General features: G+C 43.6%; 1 protein-coding gene across 6 annotated transcripts in view; it reads left to right on the forward strand.

The window, feature by feature from the left end:
- Nucleotides 1–20,784, forward strand: part of LOC126235716 (protein ECT2) — a 236,580-nt gene that overhangs the window by 51,612 nt on the left and 164,184 nt on the right. For all 6 annotated transcript variants that reach the window (XM_049944486.1, XM_049944485.1, XM_049944482.1 and 3 more), the window contains exon 4: nucleotides 2,505–2,640. In XM_049944486.1, the coding sequence (XP_049800443.1) occupies nucleotides 2,505–2,640 (136 nt within the window). The remainder of the gene's footprint in view (nucleotides 1–2,504; nucleotides 2,641–20,784) is intronic.

Consider the following 20,784-nt stretch of genomic DNA (forward strand, 5'->3'; position numbering starts at 1 on the left):
GCATCCAGCTTTCTGAACCATACAGTACTATTGGGCATGCGATGGTGTTATATATTTTCATCTTTGTGCTGACTGACAAAGCTTAACTTTTGAGTGGGCTGCTTAGAGCATGCAGACATCTTGATCCTGAGGCTATTCTCTCATTGTATCCATTGTTTATGTTTTTTATATTTATACTTCTGAAGATATTTAAACTGATGAACTTCATAAAGCAACCCACTGTCATCCAGAAATTAAAAAGTAGGAGACAGCAATGGGCTGGGCATGTGGCTGGAATGGAAACCAACAGAATTTTCTTAAGAAGGCAATTGGAGGCACCTTCCGAGCAACAAGACAATTGGGCCGACCTCGCACACGGTGGAAAAGTGACATAGAGCAGGATTACACAGCATTAGGAATCCCTATTATACTTGCATGTGTTCTACACGTGGCTTTGTTGTACTTTTCATTCAAGTCATAAGAACCCACCAGATGTATTAAACACAGGTGATTTCAGTTAAATGCACATATTTTTTTTTTTTCATATATGGCTTTGTGGACCTTAACGCAGTTGTCACAGGTCTTGTTGCCTTTTCGGAGACTGATTTGATACTACTTCTGCTGTCTTGATGATTTTGGTCCTGTGTCCTCTCTCTCTCTCTCTCTCTCTCTTTTTTTTTTTTTTCGTGTTGCTCTTTTGTTATCTTGAGTTCATTCACCAGCTGACATACGAACTTCTTCCATCCCATTTTATTTGTTTGGTGCTATTTTGTAGATTAGCAATGCACTTCTTGCCACTGTGTCCTGTAAGTTGTGTAAGACATGCACCTGCCATCTCCCACATGCAACCTTTGTATTACATTAACAGGTTATTTGATCAACCATGTCCACCATATACTTTTTTTGCATTGTAGTATGTTGCAGTTTCGTGTTTCTTCTATCCTTCTTTGCTTATTGCTACTTCAACATGCTTTGACTCAGAAGAAAGACATTTTAATTTTTCTTATCATGGTATACAGTCATGGTGCAGTCTGTGTTGCCAGTCTGTCACAGGGTGGTGATGGAATGTATTCTAGCATTTGACTTCTTTACCTCATCAGATATTTTGTGACAATGTTGTTCCTTGTCCATGAGCTTCTTAGCAAGTCGAAGATATGTGAAGTGGTTGTTTGTTGTCATGTTTCTTCCCAGATTGCGAAGTATTTCCACAAGTTCCAGAACTATGGACTTGTGAGTAGCTGCTTCTCTCTACCCATATCCTCTTTCCCAAGATTTGAGAAAGCATTAATATATAAAGTGAGTCATGTCACAACCCTTTTATTTCCTGAATGATTCCAGGTATCAAAATAAGGTTTTTGGCAAATGAAGATGAGGAGTGTGTACAGTGGTATGTAATAAAGTGTCTTAAGACTTCTATTGATAGAGATATTAAAGCAAGTATGATTTTTTAAATAGAATGATATACTTGCTTCAGTATCGCGATTGATTCTGGAACTGTTCATGAAATAAACGGGAAGCTAAGGTGACTCAACCTGTAGACTTTGTCGCTACACTGGCAGCAATCCAAAATTTGAGACCTTATTTGTCTGGTTTCTTGGACATGAATTGAGGGAAACTGAATCTTGTTTTTTGTGTTTGTAGTTTGTCATCTGTGATTATATTTTCTCCTGGATGGTAAATAACTTTCTCCAAATTTCAGAGATAAGAATGAATTTGATGGCCGTCAGGCATTCAGCTTGGGTTGAATTTTCATCTAACCACAGAAATCTGGTCCTGGGCATAATGTTGATTGAAGCAGGCCCCAAGAATGTGATCAAAGAGTATCTGCAGATGTACCTTTTGTACAAATGACACCCCAGGTATATATTGCAGCTGTAGATTTTTCTGGTTCCTCAAGCGACATCAGTCATAATTCTTTAGTACCTTTCAAGAATTTTATTGTGTGTGTTTCTTCAAGAGTTGTAGCACTGCTTCATCAAAAATAAAATGGAACGCAGTAATGTCAGTCATCTGCTCATTGGCAAATGTAAGTAGTGGGACTTCCTCTCCCCTTTAGAATGTTCACAGCTGACCAACTTACAGAAGATGAAAAATTGGCAACCTTTCACTTGGTTCCATTCCTAGTGGACATCTTGGATTGACTTTGATCAGGACCTCAACCCTCCTCCACTTACCGTCCTTGTTAATAATGTCGCCATCTTCATCTTCACTTGTCTGGAACTAAATCCTCGTTGTCATCAATGGAGTCAGTTTCTGATTTAGTGTAGGAATTCTCTAATTTGTAAATCCTAGTACAGCATTGGAAAAAGGAGAAAAAAAAATTTGCATCAATCATAATTATGATCGAAGTAAAAAACTGAATATGATATTGAAGAAAAAATATGACGGGCCATTTTGAATGCTGCTGCCATTGCCATTTTACTGCAGCCTGTGTGCTAGAACACACACACACACACACACACACACACACACACACACACAATGTAAGTGATTATTTGGTTTGAAACATGTGTTATGTTTTTAAGGATTATGGGACCTACTGCACTACAAGAGTGTGCTGAGAAAGGTGATACATTACCGCACAATACAAGACCTCTCTACTGTCATGCAATGGCCGGCCTAGTCGTATGTTTTACAGGCTTCAGAAAAAAGGATGAACTGGTAAGTTACATATTCTTTGTAGAACATTCTACATACATTTAACATTAATTGTCCACATTGTATGTGGGTGTAGTCTACAACCAACCTTTTTTCTGCTTTTTACTTAAGTCAAAATAATCTGCAAGACACACTTAGCACAGGTGATTTCTGTTTTATATGCACATATGCAGTTGTAGAAAGGGGCTTGCAGACTGATAAGAGTTGTGTGCTCATTCTTTAATATTAAGGTTTATACATTTTGTTCATATTAGTTTTGGGAAGAAAGAACATGATAATCCACAAGAGTGCATAAAATTTATCAGTGCTTCATCACTATTATATACAGTATACAATATAAAAAAGTATGATATAAATTTAAGGAATTTATCATTTGCTCTTCTAAGACAATGAGTTGATTACCCTACACTTTGTGTGAACAGAGGTTATAATTTATGAAACATCAGTAAATAATAATAAAACTATTGTGCCTGTTTCAACATGTTAATCTTCAAAACTGCTCGGCCAATTTTCATGCGGTTTTCATAAGTAACTTGAGCATAGCTTTTTTATTTCATCAGAATCAGATCTCAGAATAAAGGTATTGTGATTTAAATTTTTATCTAAAGCTCTCATGTCTGTCTGTCTTCTGTTTGAATAAGCTAATCGCCAAAACTGCCACAAATTTTTACAGAGTTTTCACAGATAACTTGAGCGTAGCTTGGGACAAATGCGGGTTTTATTTAATCTAAATCGGAAAACAGAAAAAAATATTGTAATCAAAAGTTCTGTCAAAAATTGTTTGCTCAGCTTAGTATTTCAGATAATCAGTCATAATGGTGCAGTATGCTAAAGAACCAAGTGATGGTTACGTTAGTTTTTCTATATCAGAGACTGATGTATTTTCAGAAGTTTACATCAGTGACAGCATTAAATGCCACAATCTTATCTTTATAAAAACGAACTAACATTTAATGATATTGCTTTGCTAGTTTTGAGAGATTTTATTTGTATTTTTGATAGGAAAAACGAGTTTATTAAATTTGCTTTGTGGTTTGAGTTCTTTCTGTTTACGAATAAACATGCCTACAAGGCAGTTGAGTCTTTCTAAATACTACAGAACGGCTAAAAAGACAAAGACTATGCAATCTCAAGAATCCGATGAAGATCGCGAAGCGAGACTTTCTGTACTTTGAGAAAATTGGACTTAAACTTGCTCTGTGGAAACTCCTTCTGAAAGCGAGGCGTGATGTAACTCTGTTAGAGAGCATTAAGCATTATCTCACTCCTCAGAACCATTCACTCGCAGAGGCTTAAAGTTACTTCTTTCCAAGTTAATGTAGAAGTGGAAATTTTGATGGGAAGTGGTGCAGGCAAGAGAGACTTCCCACCCCAAATCCCACTTATTCATAACAATTTACCATTTCACTTTAAACATCTACAATACCTGGTGAGCTTATGTTATGCCATGTAAAAAAAAAAAAAAAAAAAAAAAAACCACACACACACACACACACACACACACACACACACACACACACACTTGCAGGTGTGTGTGTGTGTGTGTGTGTGTGTGTGTGTGTGTGTTACTTTTTTGGGGAAAGCTTTAGCCAAAAACTAAATGTGTAACAGTGTTTTCATTATACCTGTCTGCAATTCAACATTTCATCTTTATGGTGAGTGGCAATCTAGCCTATCCCTAATATTGTTTATAAAAATCTTCCTCTTAGAAAAGAACATAGTTCACACAATGTCATTCCTCCTCCAATGATCTAACAAGCAAATTGCGGTGACTGGCTTGGTTTACTCGTGCATTCTCAGAGAGCATTTGTCGAATATTCATTGTATAAAGTTTGTTACACACCCTCCTCTTTTGCACCAATAATCTTCCCCCGTGATCAAAATGATTGCATGGATTCTTCTTGTTGGTCATTCCTGAGGACTTCGGGGTTCCTCATGATGCTTTCTTTTGTGTGTACACCGGAAGCTAAAGCTGAATATTTATACCCTTGTTCTCACTACAGGTGGATCCCTCTAATCCTTGGTTCTGTGTGACCTGCACTTAATTTTAGCCTTCTGTACTCTTTTTCATCCCCCCCCCCCCTTGCCCCCTCCTCCTGCAGTGCCCCACAAGGATGGAGCTATTATTTCCAAACAGTAGGAAGCATATCACTTACACTTTCCTATGTGTCTGTTGGCAGTACTACACATTATTGGTCAGTTTTCTTGATAGAATTTTCCTTTGATACAGTAAAATGTATTGACTGTGCCTGTTGAGGTGGTAGCAGGTGCAGGAAGAATTGCCAAAAGATGGTGCTCAGGAATCTATCATAAATCATTTCTCAGTGCCCAATGGAAAGAACATGATGGTCCACAAGGGTGCATCATTGCTTCATGCAACTCAGTTGAGGTGTTTCAGAATTTTCCAACCCACCATTTGTCATATTACATGGTGTATACACACTGGAAAATTTGGGAAAAACACAGGAATTTTTTCATCCTGCAAAAAGCCAGGAATTTCATTGCTGTTATTTTCTGTTCAATTTTTGTAATTTTTACTGGCAAGGATTTTCACTCTAACAAAATATTTTGCTTTAGCCCATTGCAGCAGAATAATACTGCAGTAATAAAACATAAATGAGAGAATAACACGAAAATAAAACTTAAGTTACAAATAAAATGTGCCATTTCCTGCAACAAAACTCAGTGCACACACAAGCGTCTGCTGACGGCAAAATGAGTGAAAGGCTTTGGGACGCAGACTATGCAGTACTTCGTAACAACAAACATGCTTTTGATGAGCATGTCGTCACAACTATTTACATTTCAATCAGGTTGTGGGAAAATATTGCAAATAGTGGTTCAAGAAGCATTACTTTCAAAGTAAATTTCCTTTACTCAAGATGAATTATGTTCTGTGTGAAAATATGTGATGAAGTTCTTAAATCATCACATGTTTGACTCTCATTCACAACTTAACACTTTGAGGACCAGCCATTTAGAAATGTGCTACAAATCCTCTACAGTGCTGGGAACTGTTTTTGATGAAAACATTATACACATACTTGTTGACTGCACTAGTAGGTACATTCAAAGTATCCAGGGAAACTTTTCAAGGGAAAGAGATGCACAATAAACTAATAAAGCTGAAATAAAGGCCTTATTGGAATTATTGTACTACTCTGGTGTAATGTGTGCCCATGGACTAAGTCCACAAGATTTGTGGCGAACAGATGACACAGGAGTTGAAATATTTCATCTCACAATGGGCATAAACAGATTTTGTTTTCTTCTTCGATGCCTCAGACTTGACGATAAACAAACGAGAATGGAAAGGGAGGAAACAGATCACATGGCGGTGATAAGACAGGTGTTCAGTCTAATTGTTGAAAACTTTCAGAAGGCTTATACAGTTTCTGAATACGTGACAGTTGATGAAAAACTAGAAGCATTCCGTGGAAGATGCAGATTCCGACAGTACATGCCAAATAAGCCAAACAAGTATGGAGTAATGATTTTTGCAGCAGTGGATGCCAGAATGTTTTACACATTCAACATGGAGGTGTATGTTGGGCAACAGCCTGAAGGCCCTTACAGACAGGACAACAGACCAGTTAAACTTTGTTCAGAGACCTTGCCAACCTATCCTGAATACAGGCCGCAACATAACTTGCGACAATTATTTTACAAGTTACGAGCTTGCAAACACATTGATTACGAAGGAGACGACCATTGTTGGTACCCTGAGGAAGAACAAGAGACAGGTCCCAAGGGGATTTATTAACACTAAAAACCGACAAGAAAAGTCATCTGTGTTTGGGTTTCAGAAAAATTGTATCTTAGTCTCTTATGTGCCTAAACGAAATAAAGTGGTATTACTACTGTCAACGATGCACCATAATGGAAATACTGACGAAAATACAGGGAATGATAAAAAACTAGAAATTATCACTTTCTATGACCTTACTAAGGGTAGAGTTGACATTGTAGACAGAATGAGTGCAACATATAATGTAGGCAGAAACACAAGATGATGGCCAACAGTTTTTTTTTTTTAATTTTTTTTATAGCATCATGAACACAGCTGCGATAAATGGTGCTATTATTTTCAACTCAAATCGGAAAAAACGACAGAGATTAAGAGAGTTTTTGAGGCAGCTTTCTTTTGCGCTTCAGCATAATCATCTTCAGCAAAGAGTAATGTTAAAAATATTGCCAAGGAAGATAACTGAGAGAATTGGAGAGCTTTCAGTGTGAAAATTTCTGAAGGGAAATCAACTGCTGCTTCACGAGGACGGAGTGTGGGCTGCAGAAGCAAAAACAGAAAAACAAGGTATATTTGTAAGAACTGCAAGAAATACATTTGCATTGAACATTCTGTTACTGTGTGCCAAGACTGTATCGACAAAATATCTGATTGAATACATGCATTATTTTGATAACAGCTAAATTTTATGTATCTCCATTTGTGTAAATATTTTTGACCAAAATATTAAATTTATCCCTTAAATATATTTACTAAACTGATTTTAATGATATTACTTCATTTAATAAACACTTCCATCCATAATATACATCTAAATGCTAATTCAGAAAGATAGAAACTGCAAGGGTCAGTGAGACCAGCTGCGTGTACTGCCGTCCTGTTTCCAGGTGCATGCACCGCTGGGTTAAGTAAATAAAAATATAGCTGCCATAGTCTGAAGCATGGTTTGAACACTACAGTGCTTTGCTAGGCATCGTCCTTTTGGATGCAGTATGCTGTTGCTTTCCTCCATCCTTCTACATGTCTTACCCAGCCAATTAGAAGGGTCTACAGTTTAATGTGGGTTTCAGACCATAGTGCAACTTGAATTTTTCACATCAGCAAACATTGTCAGAGCAGAAACAAGTGATTAAAGAAGATTAAAATGATGTCTTATTATTTGACATTGTCAAATTAGGAGATAAGTGATCCATTGTGTAAAGCTGTGGTTTCAGAAAAACCCTTAATAGTAAAGATCACAAATGTAATTTTATTGATTACTAATTTTGGTTTACCATTGATTCTTTATCTGGTACATTTATCTTATTGTTTGACATTGTCAGTTCAAATTTGAACATGCACAATAAAATAAACGTGCCAAGGCACGTGAATGGCGACCATGTTAAACTGCTTAAGATCTGAAGATGGCTTGTAGATAAGGTGAAACTAATAACCAATAAAATAATATTAACGGTTTTTCAGAATCCACAGCTTTAAAATATTTGTGACAGACCAGAGATTGAACACGAGTCCATTGGAACCATAGTCTGGCATTTATCCACTGACTCACCAAACATTATTATCAAAAAATTGGTGTAGTTCATATAGTAGGAGAGTTAGATGTTATGAATTTGCTCTAGCAGCCAATCAGTCTGTTGTGCCACCAATACTATCAAGAAGGGACTGGTACCTGTGTTTTGTGGTAATGATGGGACTATAAGTTCGCCGCCTCTTCCTCTGTACCTCCTACTACCATCTTTCTGTTCCTTAATATGCTCCTCTTTTTCTGTCTCCCGTGATCCTGTTCAGTTCCATTCTTGCCTTCACCTTTGCAGTTCCACAAACAGCATCTTCAGTTTTTTCAGTGTTCTCCTCACTACATCTCCTCCTTCCCCAACCCCCCACCTCCCACCACTCTGTCCCCTCCACAATGAAAACATGTGCTACATGAGAATGATGTAGCGGGACTTTGAATTTCGCCGCATTACACTCATTCCCTCAGATGTAAATTATACCATCGCAGCTGTATGAGTGCTCGACGGCAGAGAAAATATATAAGAAAATGAAGGTACTAACCACTACAAAGAACATAACACTGACTACCTGGTGACAGCTCCCACATTTCATGCATGGTCAAAGTTGTTTAGAAAGAAGAATTAACTGTAACAGAATCTTGATTTTAGAACTGGTGAAATGTAACACCATAAGCAACAGTTCTTCCATTTTATAACTGTAAGAAGGTATTAATATAATAGAGGGAAACATTCCACGTTGGGAAAAATATATCTCTAAAAACAAAGATGATGTGACTTACCAAACGAAAGCACTGGCATATTGATAGACTCACAAACATACACACAAAATTGAAGCTTTCGCAACCAACGGTTGCTTCATCAGGAAAGAGGGAAGGAGAGGGAAAGACGAAAGGATGTGGGTTTTAAGGTGAGAGGGTAAGGAGTCATTCCAATCCCGGGAGCGGAAAGACTTACCTTGGGGGGGGGGGGGGGGGGGACAGGTATACACTCGCGCGCACACACACACATATCCATCCGCACATACACAGACACAAGCAGACATTTGTAAAGGCAAAGGGTTTGGGCAGAGATGTCAGTCGAGGCGGAACTACAGAGGCAAAGATGTTGTTGAATGACAGGTGAGGTATGAGCGGCGGCAACTTGAAATTAGGGGAGGTTGAGGCCTGGTGGGTAACGAGAAGAGAGGATATACTGAAGGGCAAGTTCCCATCTCTGGAGTTCTGACACTTGGTGTTAGTGGAAAGTATCCAGATAACGCGGACGGTGTAACACTGTGCCAAGATGTGCTGGCTGTGCACCAAGGCATGTTTAGCCACAGGGTGATCCTCATTACCAACAAACATTGTCTGCCTGTGTCCATGCGAATGGACAGTTTGTTGCTGGTCATTCCCACATAGAAAGCTTCACAGTGTAGACAGGTCAGTTAGTAAATCACGTAGGTGCTTTCACACGTGGCTCTGCCTTTGATCGTGTACACTTTCCGGGTTACAGGACTGGAGTAGGTGGTGGTGGGAGGGTGCATGGGACAGGTTTTACACCGGGGGCGGTTACAAGGGTAGGAGCCAGAGGGTAGGGAAGGTGGTTTGGGGATTTCATAGGGATGAACCAAGAGGTTACGAAGGTTAGGTGGATGGCGGAAAGACACACTTGGTGGAGTGGGGAGGATTTCATGAAGGATGGATCTCATTTCAGGGCAGGATTTGAGTAAGTCGTATCCCTGCTGGAGAGCCACATTCAGAGGCTGATCCAGTCCCGGAAAGTATCCTGTCACAAGTGGGGCACTTTTGGGGTTCTTCTGTGGGAGGTTCTGGGTTTGAGGGGATGAGGAAGTGGCTCTGGTTAATTGCTTCTGTACCAGGTCGGGAGGGTAGTTGCAGGATGTGAAAGCTGTTTTCAGGTTGTTGGTGTAATGGTTCAGGGATTCCGGACTGGAACAGATTCGTTTGCCACGAAGACCTAGGCTGTAGGGAAGGGACCGTTTGATGTGGAATGGGTGGCAGCTGTCATAATGGAGGTACTGTTGCTTGTTGGTGGGTTTGATGTGGACGGACGTGTGAAGCTGGCCATTGGACAGATGGAGGTCAACATCAAGGAAAGTGGCATGGGATTTGGAGTAGGACCAGGTGAATCTGACGGAACCAAAGGGGGTTATCTGGATACTTCCCACTAACACCATCCTGTCAGAACTCCGGAGATGGGAACTTGCCCTTCAGTATATCCTCTCTTCCCGTTACCCACCGGGCCTCAACCTCTGCTAATTTCAAGTTGCCGCCGCTCATACCTCACCTGTCATTCAACAACATCTTTGTCTCTGTACTTCCGCCTCGACTGACATCTCTGCCCAAACTCTTTGTCTTTAAATATGTCTGCTTGTGTCTGTATATGTGTGGATGGATGTGTGTGTGTGTGTGTGTGTGTGTGTGTGTGTGTGTGTGCAAGTGTATACCCATCCTTTTTTCCCCCTAAGGTAAGTCTTTCCGCTCCCGGGATTGGAATGACTTCTTACCCTCTCCCTTAAAACCCACATCCTTCCGTCTTTCCCTCTCCTTCCCTCTTTCCTGATGAAGCAACCGTTGGTTGCGAAATCTTGAATTTTGTGTGTATGTTTGTTTGTGTGTGTGTGTGTGTGTGTGTGTGTGTGTGTGTGTGTGTGTGTGTGTCTATCAACATGCCAGCGCTTTCGTTTGGTAAGTCACATCATCTTTATTTTTAGAGATATAAGAAGGTATTAAGTATGTTAAGAACTAAATTCAACTTTATGCCATCGAAACTAGCACTGATGTGTGTGTGTGTGTGTGTGTGTGTGTGTGTGTGTGTGTGTGTGTTTTTTCCAGTTGCCTCAAGAATGAATCAGTTGTTGCTTTGCTGTCTGTAAATTGCATTTATCAGGAATTTTGGTTTAGTGTGGCAGGGGCTGTGATCTTCAAACTTTTTATACTTCCTGTAGGGTTTGTGACTAAGGGGAAGAACTTATTAAAATTGAAGTGCCAGGTGGCAAAGAACAACTTCATGATTATTAAGTTTAAGGAACAGAATAAAACGACAAAGATTTCTTCGGACATAAGTCCATGCTGCTTGGTTTACACTGATAGTCATGTTTCAGTGGAATGTTCTAATATAAACGAAGTCCATGACGTGGTGGTCGGCAGAGAGTGGTAAACTGCTAGAGGTTGGACTGAAAAGAGTCCAGCAATGTAGTGAGGTCGAGGTGGACTTGGTGGCGACCAAAATAATTGCTCAGCAGAGAAATACCGATTTGACATGTGGAAACGAGGTACTTTGCGATTATGGCACAGTTTAGCAACATGCTTATACCTCTGGTGGGGAGGCTGACTGGAGGTTTGCTTAAAAACAACCCAACAAGTTCGTCTTGTCAGATTGTTTTCATTCGATCTCCACATATAGTGTCATTAAGTGGGCTGGAACTTCAGCAACCTGCAGTGCACAATTGACAGCATGTTTGTGTTGTCAGATTGTCATTCGATGTCAAGGAGTAGTGTCATTAAGTGGCAACCTGCTGTGCACAGCTATATGCTTGGTTGCTATGTCATAGATGGTAGCCTGGGGATGTGGTATTTCCTTCAGTGTTTATTGGAGTAACATGGTGTTCTGATTGTCTTAGTCATTGAATGTCTTGGTTTTGGTTGCGTGTTAGATTTATGTACATTAGGGACTAATTGAAAATGACGTAAATGTCTTGCTCACATGCTGACCAAAAACTAGTTGCTAATTAAGCTGGCTATTGTAGGTGTGGAAAAGCTACAGGAACATGAAATGAATCACGGTTCCAAAAAAATTTCCAAACATGTTATATTATGAGTGGGTATTTTTTAAATAAATTTATAACTTGTAACTTTCATTTGTTTAATTTAGCTGGAAACAACCAGTAATGAGGATCTTGTACCCCTAGCTGGGCGTCGTTAATCAAAAAGTTAATTTCAGTAATCGTTAATCCATTACTAAAGAAGTTAACTTCGTTAAGCATTAAAGCATTACTTTACAGATGGCTTTTGACCTCTTCAATCACTTTAGCCATCGTAGTTTTATGTTGTTTTGACACAATTCGTGTTAGTGTACGACAGTCTCTGTCATTTAGTTTTGATTTGCGCATAATATTGCGTTTACACTATGATGTCTTTCCATGTTTTGTGTGGGCTGTCATGACTGTTGAAACAGTTGCTCTTGAAATATTCAATAAGTTGGCTGTCTTGGTTACTGATGCTTCAGCTGATCGGGCTCCCACAATCTGCCCTCTTCGCAACTGTGTTTGGCCTTTCATTGCACGTCGACCTCAGGCTCTGAATGCATATACGAAGTGTGCGCTACTCATAAACAACCTGCACTGATGCCCAGTCTGTACTGAACACACATGGTCCAATGCAACACGTGCCTTACCTGCGTTGTTGACCCTCTAACACAACCATCACATTACTATCCCCTGTACATGAAAATCGATCACATCCGACATAAAGTGTGTTTTTTCTTTCATAAACATCATGTATAAAGTTTTCATGAGAGAGTGAGTGAGGATCGTTTAGGAGACAAAATGTCTTTGCCCACAGAAAAATATCGTTTAACCCTACAATGCAGAATGTCAAGAATTCACATCATACCAATCTGGTACTAATAATTGGGAGGTTAACTGTTTCAGTACCAGTGCTGGTAAGTGTTGATTCTGCAAGAATCTACCAACGCTCCTACAAGGGCTGCATCCTCCTGAGTGTTTCACCCCCAGGGGGCTCGTGTCTTTTGCGAGTTTATGTGTGGTGCACATGGGGCCCCGAGCTATTGTGGCCTATTCTTCCTTCACTGGCTGCATTTCCTTCACCCTGCCCTCCCTCCCTATCCTTGCTCCTTTCTCGTTGCCCCCTCCTTCCCCTCTCTGTGTTCTGATTTATATCGACCTGGCTATCCACTTGTTTCCCTGTCTTGCTTGTAATTTTGTTCCATCTGTCTGTTCTTTCATCCTTTTTGGCATGTAGGTTCCCACTTGAGTTGACCTCCACTTCTAAATTTTTCTGATTTTAGTGTGAGCCATTTGGGGAAGAACTCCCTCCCAAATGTCTACAATGTGGATTCCTCTCCCCTCTTCCTTCCCCGCTGTAGCCCCCCTCCACCGTGCTAGGTCACCAGCACGTGTAGCCAGTCTGTGAGATGGGGCTGTTATATACCCATCTGGCTGAGCTCCCGACTACATAGGGATCACATTACTGATACCTGAGCTGCTCCCTACTCATGTATGCCAAGGATTGGTCTATTGTCTTCTTGGAGCATCGGAACTCATGGCAACGGCTGTTGTGCCAGGTGGCCCTTGCTGTGGCTGGGTCACACCCATGTCTTGCTTTCAATTTTGTTCTGTATGTCTGTTGTTTCATCCATTTTGGCATTTAGGTCCCCACTTTAGTTAGACCTCCACTTCTAAATTTTCTGATTTTAGTGTGACCCGAGTGGGTGGTATCAGGTCGGACACTTGGTGCATGAAGCATACCAAGCTGCACACATCTGGCTGTTCTCAAACGTCCTGGCTTCTTCGAATAGTGAAGGATCATTGAATGCTGCTTTGTATGACCCTGCGGCTTTCCCTTCCCTGGCTACACCATGGGAGGAGGACCAGGCTCGCCACCTTGGGTTGAAACACTTTCCCGCTACCTTGCCTGTACTAGGACAAATGGGGACACATTCATCACCACAAAGCCATTTTTTTTTTGTGCAGCATATCGAGGACAAGTTTTGTGATGTGGACTCTCTCATTAAGATGCAGTCGTGGTCCCTGTTGATCGAACCTTCTTATGCTGCCCAATCTGCAGCTCTTAATGCTTGTGATTGTCTTGGCCAAGTTTTAGTATCTATTACCCCTCGAGAATCTCCAAATATGGTCCAGGAAGGGATTTTTCACAGGGACCTCATCCTGCAAACTGGTAAGGAACTCCTGGCTAATCTGGAGCACTAAGACGTTAATTTCGTTCAACGAGTGCAGAAGGGTCGCAAAGACACCTGCTCCAATACTGGTACATTCATTCTGGCTTTCAAGGGGGATACCCTCCCAGAGGAGGTCACGGTTATGTGCTACAGATCTGACATGAAGTTGTATGTCCCACCACCCATGAGGTGCTTTCAGTGCTTGCATTTTAGGCATTTGTCTTCCAGCTGTATGGCGGACCCTCTGTGTGGTGACTGTATACACCCACTCCATGAGTGAAGCCCCTGTGTTCAATTGTCATGACTGCCACTCCCCTCACTCACTGGATTGCCCTGCTTTCAAGAGAGAAAGGAAGAGCCAAGAGCAAAAGTGCGTGGATCACCTGGCTTATGCTGAGGCTCAGCAAAAATATGAGACACTCCATCCAGTATCACTTTCTTCAACTTTTGCTTCTGTTACATCCTTTCCCCCTCCTACTTCTTCGTCACCCCAGCCCTGTCCCCCACCTCCTCCCCCTCCCCTGCAGTGCCCATGACTTCCTGTCTGGGAGCCACTCCCTCTCCCCAGCTGAAGAACTGCCCCTCCTCCTTTGGACCTGCTAGTGATGGGGCTTCCCCCTTCCCCACCAGGACCCCCTCCCAGGTGTCTCACACTGGAAGCCTCGTATCACAGTTTGACCGCGAGACACCATCTGTGCACCCCAAGGTCACCCGCTCTCTTTCAGTTCCGGATCTTGCAGTTTCTCCTCAGTGGTGGTTCCCCTACCCACTTCAGTGCCATTCATAGCACTGTTACTGCTATCGATCTCACACTCTCCTCTCCTGTACTCTTGTGGCTTCCCTACATTGATCATCCTGTGATCTTTGTGACAGTGACCACTTTTCTGTGATTCTGTCATTCCCCTGTTGCCACCAGGCAGACAGACCCACAAGTTGGGCTTTCCGCAGGGCCAACTGGCCTTCATATACATCTGCTGTGCATTTTGAGTGTGGACATCTTCCTGTGTGCATTTTCCTATACCCACTACACAGTGTCTTTTTCTGCGCCGACGAGGACCATGGACTCCCAATCCTTTGCACCTCATATCCAGCACGGTAGCCAGTCCGTTGTGGTAGAGCCGCCATGTACGCTTTTGTTGTAGCCCCCTGACACCACAGGGATTGCTCTGCTGATGCCTGCACCATTAACTCCCCATGTGTGCCATGTAGTACATGCCCATCTCCCTGGGACATCAGGACTCCCGGCAATGACCATCTACCAGGTGGCCCTTGCTGAGGTTGGGTGGCACCTGTGGGGAGGGCCCTTGGTCGGAGTGAGTGGCATCAGGACGGATGACACACCATGAAGCGTACAACGTCATCACTTGCTGGAGATCAAATGCCAGCAGTCTCTTAAGTGTTCCAAGTCTCAGTACAATGCAAGAAGGAAGTATGATCATAAATCATTGCCCATTGTCCTCCCTTGCCAAACCATGGGAGGAACGCCAGGCCAAGAACGGCAGTGGAGTTTATTCGCCCCGGTACCCCATATGTACAAGAATTGATGGGGAATTCTGGCCTGTGACCACCTTCCTGTGATTCTGTCATTCCCCTGTTGCCACCAGGCAGACAGACCCACAAGTTGGGCTTTCCGCAGGGCCAACTGGCCTTTATGTACATCTGCTGTGCATTTTGACGCCACATTTTCAAGTTGCATTGATGCAGTCGTGTAAGGTGTCTCTGCCACTATTCTTCATGCTGCTAGCACTGCTGTCCCTCTATCCACAGGTCCCCTTCATCGTCGACCAGTGCCATGGGACCAAGGCTGTAGCAGTCACTCTCCAGGACCGCCACCGGGCATTGCAGACATTTAAACACCACCTTTCACAGACCAACCTTCTCACTTTTAAGTACTCCCTGCTAAGGCTCTTTACCTTCTTAAGCAGAGTAAAAAGAAATGCTGGGGCCATATGCCTCTTCATCGGAGGTTTGGTCCAAGCTACGTAACCTTTTGGGCTGCCAGCGACAGTCAACTGCCCATGGTCTTAACGTCCAAGGTGCTCTGTGCACTGATCCATCGATCCTTGCAGAACACCTCACGACACTTTGCGACAGCATAGGCGTCCCCTTCCTATCCCGCTAGCTTTCTCTGGCAGAAACGTCGAGTTGAACAGACCCCCCAGCCCCTCTGTTTCAACTCTCACAACTCTGAACCCTATAATGAATCCTTCACTGAATTGGAATTGTTGCAGGCTCTTTCTTCTTGCTGTGACACGGCCCCAGGCTCAGATTCCATCCACAACCAGATGATCCAACACTTGGACACTCCCCAGAGGCAACATTGGAGTCTCCAACGACATTTGGCTCACGTGAGCTTTCCTGTCACAATGGCTAGACAGTACAATAATATCCATCATTAAGCCCGGGAAGAACAGTATCGGGAAGAACCCAGCGTCTCTCAACAGCTACTGCTTGATTGGCCCCACGAACGTGCTTCGTAAATTTCTTGAGAGGATGGTCAGCTTCAGATTACTTTCGGTACTTGAATTTTGGGGCCTTTTGTCCCCCCATCAGTGTGGCTTCCGGGAAAGACAACCTTCAGCTGACCATTTACTCAAATTGGAAACAGCAATCCAACAGGGCTTTACTAACTACTGGTACCTTGTCGCGGTCTTCCTTCACCTACATAAGGCATGTGACATGGCTTGGCACCATCACGTTATAGTTAACCTCCACGACTGGGGCTTCTGTAGCCGTCTACCAACTTTTGTCCATGAATTTTTATCTCACCGGCTCTTTCGGATTCAAGTTGGCATTTCACTTAGTGCCCCTCAGATTCAGGAGAACGGTATCCCACTGTGTTCTGTGAAAAGTGTCACACTCTTCCTGATAGCCATCAATGGGTTTGTATCCTCTGTTGGGCCTGTGGTTACCCTGGCATTATACGTCGATTGTTGCATCTGGTGCAGCTCCCACTCTGTAGCATTTGCTGAGCGCTGGCTCCAAGGTGCCCTCCAACGGGCCTCTGTATGAACCATCTCCCATGGCTTCCACTTTTCTCCCTCCAAAATGTGGGCCATGCATTTTTGTTGCCAACCCACAGTACACCCCGATCCAGAACTTTATTTAGTTGACCAGCTCCTCGATATTGTAGCACAGTCCCCTTTCTTGGGCGTTATTTTTGATAAAAAGGTGACGTGGCTGCCCCTTCTTCGCCACCTAAAGATTACATGCGTACTGAAGCTTAATGCTCTCTGCCTCGTGGCCCACACATCTTGTGTGCAGACTGTACCAGTCTTTTCCATCTTTATCGTGCTCTGGTCTTGTCCAGACACTGAAATGATACATTTAAACAAAGGCTTTTTCGCTGTGGCAGAATCTTCTCGTGAAATTTCAGTCATCTGTTTTCTTTTCTGTTTGTGAAAATATTCTGTTGATGCTTACCGGCATAGAGAGAAACAATCATCATAAAAAAATAGGAGAAGTTCGCACGGAAAGATACAGGTGTTTGTGTATTCCACGCGCTTTAAGAGATAGAATAATCGAGAATTATTGTGAAGATGTTTGTGAATCCTCTGCCAGGCATTTACACGTGATATGCAGAGCATCCTTGTAGGTGTAGACCACTGCTACTCTCATTACCCTTTGGTGTCTGCTATCCGTGACCTTCTCTCTGCCCTTGACTGTGCTGCCTGCTCAGTTGCCTTTCTCTGGGTCCCAAGTCTTGTGAGCTTCCTAGGGAATGAACTGGTTAACCATTTGGCTAGAGAAGCAGATATTTATCTCCCATCCCCAAATTCTCTCTCATCATTCCAGTCGAAGATATGCGGTCTACGTCACTGTACACTGATGGCTCTCGGACTGACCATGGTGTCAGATGTGCCTTTGTCATTGGCACTGACATTTTTCGGTATCGGCTTCCAGAACATTGCTCAGTATTTACAACAGAACTCTTCACCCTGTATCAGGCCACGTATTACATTGGGCGACACAGGCTTTTCAATTGCGTCATCTGCTTCGACACACTGTGTCCTTCAATGCCTCTGTGGCTGTACACTGTCCATGCCTTAGTGCAACAGCTCCAGGAAAGCTGTCACTTGCTCACTCTTGATGGAGTCACTGTGATGTTTATGTGGATCCATGGTCACATCGGTCTGACAGGAAAGGAGGCTGCTGCCAAGGCTGCACACAAAGGTACTATAGGGAAGTTCCGTGTGTAGCTCGTGAAACTGAAAGTGATAGAAGCTGGAGTAGTGTCCTTAACAAACCAGTGACGGCCAAGGTGAACACGGGCTGCCGCATAAAGCCACGATGTTGAATGGATCACACCCACTGATAAAATTGCAGGTAGCATGATATTAAATTGACAGAGCAAGAGCTGAAAGCGAACTCAAAGAGGTAACAGAGAAGAGGGCAATCAAAGGAGTCATTGAAGAAAGAGGCATAGGATGGATGGCCACACATGGCAGACAAATGGCATGCATATCTGCTGAGGAGAAAGTCACAGCGGTGGGATAGTGGTAGTTCAGCAGCTTCTGCATACAGACTCTATACCAGTCTACTGTAAAAGATGCCAGTGGCCAAACGGATGCCACAATGGTGGACAGCATTGATACGGCATAAGAGAGATGGATGTTCAGACACACAAACGAATCAACCATAGTCAAGTTCCGAATGGACAAGAGACTGGTAAAAACAGAGGAGGTTGGTTTGACCTGCTACCCAGGAAGTAACACTGAGGACACGTAGGACATTGAGTGACCGCATACACGGGGCTGCCAGCTAAGAAGTGTTGGAGGACCAAGAAAGTTTCCTTTCAACCATGAGCCCCAGGAATTTTGTAGTTACAACAAATGGAAGAGCAACAGTCCCAAGATGTAAAGACAGTGAAAGAAATCAATTGTGCTGCCAGAAATTCATACAATGAGTTTTGTCAGTGGAAAAATGTCATTTCCCGAAAGCCACACTGATGCGGGGACAAAAGGCACCGAGATTCAAGTACCGAAAGTAATCTGAAGCTAACCATCCTCTCAAGAAGTTTACGAAGCACGTTCGTCGGGCCAATCAAGCAGTAGCTGTTGAGAGACGCTGGGTTCTTCCCGATACTGTTCTTCCCGGGCTTAATGATGGATATTACTGTACTGTCTAGCCATTGTGACAGGAAAGCTCACGTGAGCCAAATGTCGTTGGAGACTCCAATGTTGCCTCTGGGGAGTGTCCAAGTGTTGGAACATCTGGTTGTGGATGGAATCTGAGCCTGGGGCCGTGTCACAGCAAGAAGAAAGAGCCTGCAACAATTCCAATTCAGTGAAGGATTCATTATAGGGTTCAGAGTTGTGAGAGTTGAAACAGAGGGGCTGGGGGGTCTGTTCAACTCGACGTTTCTGCCAGAGAAAGCTAGCGGGATAGGAAGGGGACGCCTATGCTGTCGCAAAGTGTCGTGAGGTGTTCTGCAAGGATCGATGGATCAGTGCACAGAGCACCTTGGACGTTAAGACCATGGGCAGTTGACTGTCGCTGGCAGCCCAAAAGGTTACGTAGCTTGGACCAAACCTCCGATGAAGAGGCATATGGCCCCAGCATTTCTTTTTACTCTGCTTAAGAAGGTAAAGAGCCTTAGCAGGGAGTACTTAAAAGTGAGAAGGTTGGTCTGTGAAAGGTGGTGTTTAAATGTCTGCAATGCCCGGTGGCGGTCCTGGAGAGTGACTGCTACAGCCTTGGTCCCATGGCACTGGTCGACGATGAAGGGGACCTGTGGATAGAGGGACAGCAGTGCTAGCAGCATGAAGAATAGTGGCAGAGACACCTTACACGACTGCATCAATGCAACTTGAAAATGTGGCGTCAAAATGCACAGCAGATGTACATAAAGGCCAGTTGGCCCTGCGGAAAGCCCAACTTGTGGGTCTGTCTGCCTGGTGGCAACAGGGGAATGACAGAATCACAGGAAGGTGGTCACAGGCCAGAATTCCCCATCAATTCTTGTACATATGGGGTACCGGGGCGAATAAACTCCACTGCCGTTCTTGGCCTGGCGTTCCTCCCATGGTTTGGCAAGGGAGGACAATGGGCAATGATTTATGATCATACTTCCTTCTTGCATTGTACTGAGACTTGGAACACTTAAGAGACTGCTGGCATTTGATCTCCAGCAAGTGATGACGTTGTACGCTTCATGGTGTGTCATCCGTCCTGATGCCACTCACTCCGACCAAGGGCCCTCCCCACAGGTGCCACCCAACCTCAGCAAGGGCCACCTGGTAGATGGTCATTGCCGGGAGTCCTGATGTCCCAGGGAGATGGGCATGTACTACATGGCACACATGGGGAGTTAATGGTGCAGGCATCAGCAGAGCAATCCCTGTGGTGTCAGGGGGCTACAACAAAAGCATACATGGCGGCTCTACCACAACGGACTGGCTACCGTGCTGGATATGAGGTGCAAAGGATTGGGAGTCCATGGTCCTCGTCGGCGCAGAAAAAGACACTGTGTAGTGGGTATAGGAAAATGCACACAGGAAGATGTCCACACTCAAAATGCACAGCAGATGTATATGAAGGCCAGTTGGCCCTGCGGAAAGCCCAACTTGTGGGTCTGTCTGCCTGGTGGCAACAGGGGAATGACAGAATCACAGAAAAGTGGTCACTGTCACAAAGATCACAGGATGATCAATGTAGGGAAGCCACAAGAGTACAGGAGAGGAGAGTGTGAGATCGATAGCAGTAACAGTGCTATGAATGGCACTGAAGTGGGTAGGGGAACCACCACTGAGGAGAAACTGCAAGATCCGGAACTGAAAGAGAGCGGGTGACCTTGGGGTGCACAGATGGTGTCTCGCGGTCAAACTGTGATACGAGGCTTCCAGTGTGAGACACCTGGGAGGGGGTCCTGGTGGGGAAGGGGGAAGCCCCATCACTAGCAGGTCCAAAGGAGGAGGGGCAGTTCTTCAGCTGGGGAGAGGGAGTGGCTCCCAGACAGGAAGTCATGGG

This window comes from Schistocerca nitens, chromosome 2, assembly GCF_023898315.1.
Source record: "Schistocerca nitens isolate TAMUIC-IGC-003100 chromosome 2, iqSchNite1.1, whole genome shotgun sequence".
In the NCBI taxonomy this organism is placed as follows: domain Eukaryota; kingdom Metazoa; phylum Arthropoda; class Insecta; order Orthoptera; family Acrididae; genus Schistocerca; species Schistocerca nitens.